This window comes from Natator depressus, chromosome 17, assembly GCF_965152275.1.
Source record: "Natator depressus isolate rNatDep1 chromosome 17, rNatDep2.hap1, whole genome shotgun sequence".
NCBI classification, from domain to species: Eukaryota; Metazoa; Chordata; order Testudines; family Cheloniidae; genus Natator; species Natator depressus.
The window spans coordinates 16,096,213-16,108,356 of record NC_134250.1 but is presented as its reverse complement, the minus strand read 5'-3'; the positions used below and the strand labels follow the sequence as shown (position 1 = coordinate 16,108,356).

The window sequence follows — 12,144 nt, the reverse complement described above, 5'->3', positions numbered from 1 at the left end:
TTTAATAGGCAGCTGCACAGCCATGTGGCCGTGCAGTTTAGAGGGAACTTAGATCCACAGCGTATTCTTGATGCCCAACTTTGTGTAGGCATTCTGATGTTTTTTTCTTTCAAAAATTAGAAAGACTAAATTTTAATTTCTTTCTTTTTGCTGAAGGATCTTAGTAAATGTTTGGAATACATGAATGATGTCATTAGAACACAAAGCTGCAGTCTGAAATGTAGCTCTCTCCTATCCATCGTATATGGTTGAGGGAGTTAACATCCATCACACCTCATGTGGGTGGTGGATGGTATTTTTTATTTTGTTTTTGCTCAGAGAATAGGACAATGAATACAGTTTAGATCTGGTTATTTTCAGTTCCATGCGCTAACAGCTTGACAGTACTCCCTCCCATTCAGCAATAGCAGACACATGCTTAATTTAACAAGTCTTTTGAAAAGATGAAAGAGCTGCACTGCATATAAGCCGTTGTACTGAGAGAGCCATATCCCTTCCTTCAGAAAGAATCAGTTAAGCATTATACAACATAAACAGAACAAGGTTTAATGTAACTACCGAATAAGACGTCAGAACTAAAACCTGACGGCTGACATGCTCCTCAGATATAGGCATTTTAAGTTCCTTCATGGCTGCTTCAGAGTCTTTTTTTTTACTTGGTAGTATTGCACTGCCTTTCTGTTAAACTGTTCTTCCGTGTTTTTTACCTCTTTATGCAAAAACAACCAGCTTAGATGTCTCTTAGTTCATCATCATCTTTGCAGTTTGTTCTAATGTTGATGATATTTATGACCTTCATGAATACAATATAATAATGCTGGCATAAACACCTATGGCCCACCTGTTTATCAGCATAGGAACAGATTTGCTTTTAAGGCATATGTACTGTTCTTGTTCTATGTCATATTAACCGCTTTCTTCCAGATGGGCAACAGGTGAGTTTTTAAGGGATTTGGGATTGGGATTGGGATTTGTGTTCTGATTGTTACCAAATAATTTGCAGGTGTTTCTGAAGAGGAAAAGGCTGCTGAACTACAGAAGACAAAGACGACGTCACTTGTAAACAGGCTGACAGTGGATATTGTAGAAATGGAAGCTCTCCGAAAGTCTGTAGAGGATTTCTTCTGCTTTTGTTATGGTAAGCGCTTAAACTAATTTTTAAAAATCTGATATAACACTCTTCCTGGGACAACTAAACCATCATTAAAGTAGGATGGAGAGTGGCTTATAGTTTCTGCCTTCAGTCTAGACTACTGCTGAGGTAATGAGCTTAATTTTTCAGTAGTTCTAAAGTGTATTTAAACTCCAAAGAGTTTGCTGTCTTATACGTGTTTCACTGCACATGAACATTCAGAATGTTCCATGGAGCAGCTTTCTTTTAAGCAAGAACGAAATATGTAACCTAATGGTAATTCTCTGCACTGTCAACTATGCAACTTGTGCTTAATTTCTGATCCATGTCTGAGTCCTGTTTTACCCTATCCCCAAAGCAATCAAGGTCTTGGAGTGTTGTAGGGGAAGCATGTTCCTCTCCAGCGGAAGAGGAAGTATTATGGTTTCCATCTTTTAGCTGTGGAGACATTGCATCATGTTACTCAGTGAAGATCTTCTTTGGTCAATTAGGAAGTGGCTTTGAAGGAAGCCTCATGCTGCATTCCCCCTTGAGAAGAATGGTAACAGAAATAGCAGACCATAGGGTGGGAATGTACAACAGGGAAGAACATGGTTCAGAGACATGGGGAGAAACTTAGGACTTGGAAGAAAGAAGGCAAAAATATGAGAGCCTAATTTGTTGTATTTAATCTTACGTATTTTTTGTTTCCCAACAATTTATTTTACAGGTAAAGCTTTAGGGAAGTCCACGGTAGTCCCTGTGCCATATGACAAGATTCAAAGGGACCAGTCTGCAGTGGTAGTGCAGGGCCTTCCTGAAGGACTTGCATTTAAACATCCTGCAAATTATGATGTGACAACACTGAAATGGATTTTGGAAAACAAATCAGGGATCTCATTTGTGATCAAAAGGTTACATTCTTTCCCTTTTATGGGTTTGTCCATTTAAATCAGAACAGCTAATTGATATTTTTCTGTGGGTACCTTAAATTCTACAGTTTTTAAAAATTATGCGCATATACTGTCTGTTACAAGAAGAATTCAGTGTTTGTATTTAAATGTCTTACTACCAAATGGGTAATGATATTACCTTTTAGGTAAAAGATTTTTCTTGCTTTGTGTTAATGCAGGCCTTTCCTAGAGCCAAAGAAACACCTAGGTAAGTATCAAGTTGTTTGCAGTAAACAAAACATGAAAATTATCATTAGAATATATATTTTTATCTTCAATTCTTTGTGGGAGTTAGGGCACCTATAAACACATCTATAAGTATTCTGTTTGGCAGAAATGCCTAGATTGTGGTTTGACTTATTCACTCGGTTATGGAACCATTCTGTTTTCCTTTGTGCCTTCTACCGAGAACCACTGACTGGGGAGAAAATTCATTCCAATACGTTCAGTCCTCCTACAGTACTCGTCTTACCGTAAATCAAGTATTATCCCCATTATAGAGAAGGGAAAACTGATCTACAGAACGGCCAGGTGACTTGCCTAAAACTCCATAGAGAGTCACTGTCAGACCGGGGATTAACACTCAGAGTTCCTCTCTCCCAGTGCTTTAGTTAGACCACGGTTCTCTGATTGCTTATTGGAGGCCCATGCATCATCTGTAGACATGTATTTTATGGACATAATGGAATCTGCCGATTCCAAGAATCAATGCAAGTGTGTTTGCATGTGTTGGGGAAGGGACTTCTTTAAGCAACAGCTGACTTGTTAGGAGCAAGAATTTCATGCCAGCGTATTTAAAGCCAATACAGAGCCCCATGTTTGCTGCTCCCCACTGTGAAGGGCTACCACAGGGCTTCCATCTTGCAGAGGGCATTGCTTAGGTTCTCCATTAGGAATAAATTTCACTTTTTGAAAACAATGTCCTGCTCCACACGAAGTCTGATTTGCAGGGCAGTGTAGACGCACCTTTAGACATGTAAGATCTTGATGTAATAGAAATGGCAAAGATTCCATTAATGAACAAAATGATGTAAAGGTAAGATTCAGTATGCTTAAGAACTATGTAGAAACGTCCATAATTCCTATTCCAATAATATTTATGCACCTAACCGCAATATAGAAACGGTAGCAAGATTGCCAAAACAGACTGGATAGTTTAATAATGTTGAGACATAGCATCAATTTAGCTTTGTTGTTATGACTTCCAGTAACGATGGGGATAGATATGATGATGATGATGGGGATAGATAAAATGTTTACATTTAATAAGACATTCTAAAGTAATATTGTATTAGTGTTGCTTTTTAGGCTATAAACCAGGGGTAGGCAAACTACGGCCGCGGGCCACATCCGGCCCTCGAGCTCCCGCTCAGGAGCAGGTTCGGGGGCTGCTCCACGCACGCATGTCGCGGCTCCTGGAGTCAGCAGCATGTCCCCCCTCCAGCAACTACGTTTAGGGGCAGCCAGGGCTCCGCGTGCTGCCCCCCCCACCCAGAGCCACCGCCCCCACCCCAGTGCCACTGCCCCCACAGCTCCCAATGGCCGGGAACAGTGGCCAGTGGGAGCTGCAGGAGCGGTACCTGCAGACTGGGCAGCGCGCAGACCCGCCCGGCCGCGCCTTGGCATAGGAGCCAGAGTGGGGACACGCTGCTGCTTCGGGGAGCTGCTTGAGGTAAGCACCGCCTGAGCCCCTGCCCCAGCCCTGATCCCCCTCCCGCCCTCTGAACCTCTTGATCCCAGCCCAGATCACCCTCCTGCACCCCAAATCCCTCATCCCCAACCCCACTCCAAAACCCGCACCTCCAGCCCGAGCCCTCATCCCCTCCCTCCCTCCCCCTCCGCACCCCAACCCTCTACCCCAGCCTGGAGCCCCCCTGAACTCCTCATTTCTGGCCCATGCCCCAGGGGGTTCTGTCCCAGCCCTGATCCTCCTCCCACCCTCCAAATCCCTCTGTCCCAGCCCGGATCATTCTCCTGCATCCCAAATCCCTCATCCCCAGCCCCACTCCAAAGCCTGCACCTCTAGCCAGAGCCCACACCTCCTCCGCTGTCCCAGCCTAGAGCCCCCTCCTATACCCTGAACTTCTCTTTTCGGCTCTACCCCAGAACCCGCACCCCCAACCGCAATTTCATGAGCATTCATGGCCCACCATACAGTTTCCATACCCAGTGGCCCTCAGGCCAAAAAGTTTGCCCACCCCTGCTATAAACAGTAACAACAACAAATCTCTTATAAAAGCACAAGCTCTCTAATTTGTGAAACTGAAATTAAATCGTGTTTAGCAAAACAGTATTTATCTTTGTGGCATTTTAAACTTGTATATAATGTAAATGGCGTATAAGAAAACTATAAATTGTATCTTTTTCAGGAGCTCATGTGACTGTTACAGATTCTACACGCACGGTTACACCACCGAGTGGAAGGTAAAATGTCTTTTTTTTCCTATTGGAACTATATATATATATATATATATATATATAAAAACAGTTGTGACCTTTTTTTCTGTCTCTGATAAATATAGCACCTTAAAGAGAGAGAAAATTAGAACACTCCATAAACTTTTATGGTTTTCAGTGTCTAGTATGTATTTTTATATGGCATTTATATGGATAAATTTTTTTTTTCTGTCTGAATAACCTTTGCTTACCTAAGATCAAAAATGGCATGTGGTCAAACTTCCTCTTACTCTTGGCTATGTGTATATGTATAAGTTCTTCAGAACTCAATGGATATCAGTTTCATTTCAGTCTACATGAGTGGTATATAATAACATAATTAATATGTTACCATTCAGTAATGAGTTTGTCTCGTGCAGCAGTATGTCACAATTATGTCCATCAAGCTTATTCCTTAACACTGTCTCTTCTATTGAATGTCATACAATTTTACCATTTGGCAGTGTCTGGGACAAGTTGGAAATTCATGAATGTAAAATGTGTGTTGCAAAATGCAAATTTTAATGGAATATGTGCTTCTAAATAAAATCTTACTAAAAATAGTGCAGTTCTGTAATACTAAATATGTCCTAAAGAAGTTGGGTAGGGAATGAATGATATTGAAAGCCACATAAAATACTCCAGAATAGCTACTATGTGGCACTGTGAATTTTTTCTCTTAACTTCTTTATATCACTTCCAAGTTATTAGATAATACAAGCACTTCAGAAACTTCCATAAGCATGTTGTTGTTTCTTCTTTTTTAATTTTTTGTTTTTTTTCCTTTAGTGGCCCTCCTGTCCAAGTAAAAACAGAACCAAATGAGGATTCTGGTATGTAACTGTTTGCACTTCTTTGCAAAACATTCTGAGCAAGCAGCCTTAATTTCAAGTGGTTGCGTTTAGATAGCAGTAGAGAGTGCAAACAGAAAAGCATGAGAACAGCAGCAATTGACTGCAATAAATATATTAACAAACCCCTTCCTTCATCTAGCCAAACTATAGCCTACTAATGGCTAAGTACTATAGGATTTAGTCTGTCAAAAGTATCCATTCTGAGGACTGAGAAATGATGTTTTATAAAATTTTATAGGCCGTCTAATAAAATTGTACTAATGACAATGTCATAAGATTGTAGGTAGATGAGGAAGAAGTTGTGATCTATTCCTCCCGTTTTTCTTTAGTTTTCTACATCCTTTGTGTGGAGGGAAGAATTAACTAGCCCTGTCAGCTGTAATATTCAGTCCTAACATATGGGCTTAATATCCCTTCATGTTTATCCTAGATAGTGTAAATTCACAGGTGCTGTATAGATAAATGATTTTTAGCTCACTTAATACATACAAAGAGTTAGTTTGCATTCTTGTTTTTATAAAGTAATGAGTCAGAGAGACTGAAATGAAGAAGAGGAGTCAAATGTTTGCTGCAAATGTTGCTGGAACATTTGCAGCATTATTAATGATATTCCGCAGACTCTTGGGGTGGTAATCTTCCTCTAGTCAAAATGTTTTGAAAACATTTTGGAACCAATTTGGTGACCTGCTGAGATCATTGCTTAGCAGAATGTAGACCAGTTCAAGGCCCTACAGTGCTGCTGAACACAGCAAAATGATTCAGTTCCAGAAATCTCTAGATTTCAACTGAATTCAGTTTGTATAAACATAAGTGAGCAAAAATTAGTTTAGAAGTGCCATGTGCGTAGGAGGGGGATGCAAAACTTTTATGATTGGTGATTGTGTACAAGAAGGGAAGAGCCCAGCCTGACTTTTTGGATCCAAGGTTGAGTTTGCAGGGCTAGCAGGTTAGAAAAAAAAAAAAAATAGGGTAAATTGAGCCTATTTGATAGGGAAGGTATTGAGATGAAAGAAACCTGGAACCCCACTATGCCATTTTTTAAAAATAGTAACTTATTACATTACTTCAAACTGGTTGCTCCTCTTTGTGCAATAAAGACAAGCCAGAATTTCGGTTTTGAATCCCTTTATCATGTGTCTGCGTATGTGACTGGGTGACTTTTCCGTTGCTTCTGCAGGAATTTCACTAGAGATGGCAACAGTAACAGTAAAAGAGGAATCAGAGGATCCTGACTACTATCAGTATAATATTCCAGGTAATATTAGCTTGCATATATTTTGTCTCATAAGATGGTATATCTAAGTGTGACAACTGCTGTTTTTTTCGTGTCTTTAGACACACTGTAGTTGCGTAGCTAAACCAGACTTATTTGTTCTAATACAAAACCTCCATGCTTGTAGCCATTTAAGTAACTCTCAATGAAGCAAATAGGCATACAGCTACTGCAACAGAATCCCCCCTCCCCCCGGCAGGTAAATGACATTATAGATCACTGAAAGTAAGCTAGTATTAAATAACTACATTGAGCTGGTAGAATTGTGGAAGAACGCTAGAATATGTTTTGCTTTGGTGACAGGCTTGCAAATGTAACCTCAGTGACAACTTTTTGTCACCTTTTTACCACGCAGTGTGCTAAAGGCTGTCTGGCTTAAAGCTTCATCTACCATAAAAATTTAATTGCCTAAAACTGGTTAAATTTTTTTAATTGCAAAAATGTCAGTAAATCTGACAGCATTTTTCATTGATTGCTGTTTGTAGTGATCCACTTTTGATTTTGTTTTCCGAATTTTCAAATATTTTTTACATTTTTCTGATTTGTGAAAAAAATCCACCATGTGAAGCAGCTGACCAATCAGGATTGGCAAGAACAAAAACAAATTAAAAAAACCCCAACAAACAAAAAACATTTTTAGGCCTGGTAGAATTCAATTTTTATTTTTTATAATTTTAACCTATAATATTGATGTATGCAGTGTTATAGCTGTGTCCATCACAGGATATTAGAGAGACCAGGTGGGTGAGGTAATATTTCTTTTTTTTTCCCATTTCGGTAAAAGTTAGTGTGAAAGATTAAAATTTTCAGTTGTGGGAGATTACGGGGGCTCAGACAGTAATTACTTAATGACGGTAGATATTGAGATTCAAAAAGTTAAAGCTTCATAACCAATAAAACACAAATTATCAGTATCATATGTCAAAATATATAGGTAAATAACCTTAAATCAAACTCAAGTTCTCAAGCAGTATTTTTCTTTCTTTGCCTGTCTGTAAACTTTGAGTATCATTGATAGAAATATTTTTTCATTGCTTTGGGTGTGAAATCAGTGAAATCAATGTTTATTGACATTTTACTGTTTAAAAAAAACCTGCTCATTCCAAGACTAAACATTTTGCAGAACAAAGTCATGCAAGAATATTTGTGTTAAGGTTTCTGTTAGATTTTTGAAAAAGAGAAAACTTCAAATATATCAAAGTTTTTGCTAAAACTTTTCAAATTTTGGAAAAGGAGGCTATTTTTTGATGGGAAGAAAAAAATTATTCAGGATATTTCGACCTACATATAAATCTAAGGATCTTTTTTAGCTGTTTACAGCTTTGTCCAGCTTGTGCCTATGGGGCTTAAATCTTGCATATTAGTCTCAGCCTGGGAACCATGATATTACTGCTCATGCTCAGAATTTAGATGTAAAATCTATGGAGTAGGGACTGTCTTTGATATGTTTATACAGTGCCCAGCACAATGGAGCCAAGGACTTTAGGTGCTGCTATAAAACAAACAAGAATCAGATCCAGATTTTGACAAAAGTAATCAGTCGTTATTTTTTAGAACCAAATTGTGCCCTTTGTATGATGTACAACTCTCATTGGCTTCACTGGGAGATGTATGCATGCATCTCGGGAGGGAAATTTAGACCTTAGTATAAAATGTAATCTGATTATATTTTTAACAATCAGTATTGAAACAGACTTCACAACTACCCCAGTCTCCTTGCGTACATAACAACACATAGTGATGCAGTGTGTTTGCATGAGTTAGGGAAAAACCATATATTCAGTAACTCTCTGCTAGGAACTAAGCAAAAGAACTAAAGCAACTGCCCAAACAGAGCAAAAAAACCTTGCACCCTAAAGGTTTGTGTATATCTTCAGCAATGTTGTTTGTCTGGTGAAAAGTAAGTGATGGAAAAGTTTGTTTTTACATAAAAATAACTGACTATGAATTCCTCACTCTGCTATCAGTATTCCAAAGTACTGAAGGTTACTTCAAACAAGCCAATTATCCCACCAGCCTAACTAATGCAGTCTTTGAAGATACCTGAGATGCCTTGAAATTAAAACAAAGAGAACTGAAAACAAAAGGAAAAGGCTGCAAACAAAATGCATCTGACAAAGTGACCAATGAGCTTGTAAACCAGTTATACTTGACAAATCAGCTTGGACCACACAGTGCCAATTCCCTTCAAAACACAAAGTGGCTGAATAATATAATGTGTTTCGGAATTCGAGGGAATGATGAAATGAGGCAGCTAAAATGGGGAAACATCCAACTGAAGCTAGAAGAAGAATGACTCTCTTGACTTTAGACTGATAAATTCAAAAGGTTACACTCACCGTAAAAGTTCAGAAAGATGTCCAGTTCTAACTACAGATATTTTTTCTCCAGTGGAGATCATCCAGAATGCGAAAAGGAAGTGTCTCATTTTATCTTGCTAAAAATTGTAAATCCAGTTTGCAACAAGTTGACCTTCAGTGGTACAAGACCCAGTCACTGGGAATGCATTTAATAGAATCCATCTTAAAAACCATTATAGAAAAAGCAGGAATTCATACAGAAAGGAAAATAACAAACCACACTGTTACAAAACACTTAATATAGAAATTAAATGGCCATCAGATATAATTAACTGGCACAATGCAGATAAATGGATACAGACCATTTCAAAGCATAAGTGACTCATCAAAAGTTCTTCCACTGTTATATACAGTGTTGTTTTAGCCATGTTGATCCCAGGATATTACCTTACCCACCTTGTGTCTCTGATATTTTTTTATTGGACTGTCTTCTGTTGGTGAGAGTCAAGCTTTCGAGCTTTCACAGAGCTCTTCAAGTCTGGGAAATGTCAGCTAAATACAAGTGGAACCGGTGGTTTAGCATAAGTAGTTAATATGCATGTCAAGGGACCATTTTAGATGAAGTGGCCTGTTAACACCCCTTCAATCATAGGGAGGAAAGAAAGGCAGAAGGGGGGGCGGGAGGAAGCAGTGGGGGAGGGCATAGGGTTGAGTAGTTGGGTTATAGATTGTTGTACTAAGTCAGTAATCCAGTGTGTCTATTCAGTCCATGATTTCTAGTGTCTAGCAGAGATGAATTTAAGGTCCCAGGCTTGTTTTTGAAAGTGTTGTGCAGGTTTCCTTTGAGGATGAGATCTGATGAGGTCAGATATAGAGTGATCACTTTGTGAAAAGTTTCAGAGTAGCAGCCGCGTTAGTCTGTATCCACAGAAAGAAAAGGAGGACTTGTGGCACCTTAAAGACTAACAAACTTATTTGAGCATAAGCTTTCGTGAACTACAGCTTATGCTTAAATAAATTTGTTAGTCTCTAAGGTGCCACGTCGTCCTTTTCTTTTTGTGAAAACTGTTCACCGACAAGTGTTGTGGTGTTTTTGTCTTTTATCATTGTCCTGTGTGAGTTCATTCGAGAGTGTAGTGATTGTCTAGTTTCACCCACATAGTTGCTACTGGGGCATTTAGTGCACTGGATGAAGTACACCACATCTTGTGATAGGCATTGTAGTACTTCTAGATCTTGAAAGGTGTGTGTGTGGGAGGGGGGGTTGGGTTTGATCATTCTATCAGTAGAGCTATGTCTACAGGTTTTGCATCTGTTGTTCTGGCAGGGTCTGATGCCACTTGGAGTTGGTGTGTCCTGGGTGTGGGGAGCTTGCTTCTGATAAGCTTGGAGAGGTTCAGAAGTTGTTTAAAGCCCAGAAGAGGGGGTTCAGGAAAGATTTATTTCAGGATGGGGTCCCCTTGAGTATGAATTGTAGTTGTTTAATACCCTGTATGGGTTCCAGTGTGGATTGGAGGGGCGTTTATTTCTGTATTGAAGCTTTTCACAAAATGATCCTTCTATGAGCTTGTCTACACTGCCACTTACAGTGCTGAAACTTGCAGCACTCAGGGGGGTGAAAAGGCGTTGGAGGCTTTGCCAGCTTTCACCCAGACCACACCACATGATCCATTGTCTACAGCCAAGCTCTACGATACAACCGCATTTGCTCCAACCCCTCAGACAGAGACAAACACCTACAAGATCTCTCTCAAGCATTCTTACAACTACAGTTACCCATCTGCTGAAGTGAAGAAACAGGTTGACAGAGCCAGAAGAGTACCCAGAAGTCACCTACTACAGGACAGGCCCAACAAAGAAAATAACAGAACGCCACTAGCCATCACCTTCAGCCCCCAACTAAAACCCCTCCAACACATCATCAAGGATCTACAACCTATCCTGAAGGACGACCCATCACTCTCACAGATCTTGGGAGACAGGCCAGTCCTTGCTTACAGACAGCCCTGCAACCTGAAGCAAATACTCACCAGCAACCACACACCACACAACAGAACCACTAACCCAGGAACTTGTCCTTGCAACAAAGCCCGTTGCCAACTGTGTCCACATATCTATTCAGGGGACACCATCATAGGGACTAATCACATCAGCCACACTATCAGAGGCTCGTTCACCTGCACATCTACCAATGTGATATATACCATCATGTGCCAGCAATGCCCCTCTGCCATGTACATTGGCCAAACTGGACAGTCTCTACGTAAAAGAATAAATGGACACAAATCAGACGTCAAGAATTATAACATTCTAAAACCAGTCGGAGAACACTTCAGTCTCTTTGGCCACTCGATTACAGACCTAAAAGTGTCAATTCTTCAACAAAAAAACTTCAAAAACAGACTCCAGTGAGAGACTGCTGAATTGGAATTAATTTGCAAACTGGATACAATTAACTTAGGCTTGACTAAAGACTGGGAGTGGATGTGTCATTACACAAAGTAAAACTATTTCCCCATGTTTATTCCTCCCACCCCCCGCTGTTCCACACACGTTCTTGTCCACTGCTAGAAATGGCCCACCTTGATTATCACTACAAAAGGTTGTTCCTCCTCCTCCTCCTCCTCTCTCCTGCTGGTAATAGCTCACCTTACCTGATCACTCTCATTACAGTAAAAAGAAAAGGAGTACTTGTGGCACCTTAGAGACTAACAAATTTCTCTAAGGTGCCACAAGTACTCCTTTTCTTTTTGCGAATACAGACTAACATGGCTGCTGCTCTGAAACCTCTCTTTACAGTGTGTACGGTAACACCCATTGTTTCATGTTCTCTGTGTATATAAATCTCCCCACTGTATTTTCCTCTGAATGTATCCGATGAAGTGAGCTGTAGCTCACGAAAGCTTATGATGAATTACATTTGTTAGTCTCTAAGGTGCCACAAGTCCTCCTTTTCTTTTTACAATATGTGCTAACTACTTATGCTAAACAATCTGTTCCACCTTGCATTTAACTGAAACACTCAAAATACCTTTCCCAGACCTGAAGAAGAGCTTTGTGTGGCTTGAAAGCTTTTCTCTCTCACCAACAGAAGTTGATCCAATAAAAGATATTACTTCACCCATGTTGTGTCCTGTTACTTTTGTGACTTCTCTTCTCTCTTAGGGCAGGTCTACCCTATGGGGCTTAGTTGATCTAAGTTATGCAATTCCAAAAT

General features: G+C 39.8%; 1 protein-coding gene across 6 annotated transcripts in view; it reads left to right on the top strand.

Moving 5' to 3' along the window:
* GTF2I (general transcription factor IIi) overlaps positions 1-12,144 on the top strand; it is a 76,241-nt gene that overhangs the window by 23,589 nt on the left and 40,508 nt on the right. For all 6 annotated transcript variants that reach the window (XR_012642273.1, XR_012642271.1, XR_012642272.1 and 3 more), the window contains exons 4-9: positions 1,004-1,138; positions 1,842-2,025; positions 2,244-2,272; positions 4,434-4,488; positions 5,290-5,333; positions 6,532-6,609. Coding sequence is in view for 2 of the 6 variants with exons in the window: in XM_074974914.1 (XP_074831015.1) it covers positions 1,004-1,138; positions 1,842-2,025; positions 2,244-2,272; positions 4,434-4,488; positions 5,290-5,333; positions 6,532-6,609 (525 nt within the window). In the remaining 4 variants the exon portion in view is untranslated. The remainder of the gene's footprint in view (positions 1-1,003; positions 1,139-1,841; positions 2,026-2,243; positions 2,273-4,433; positions 4,489-5,289; positions 5,334-6,531; positions 6,610-12,144) is intronic.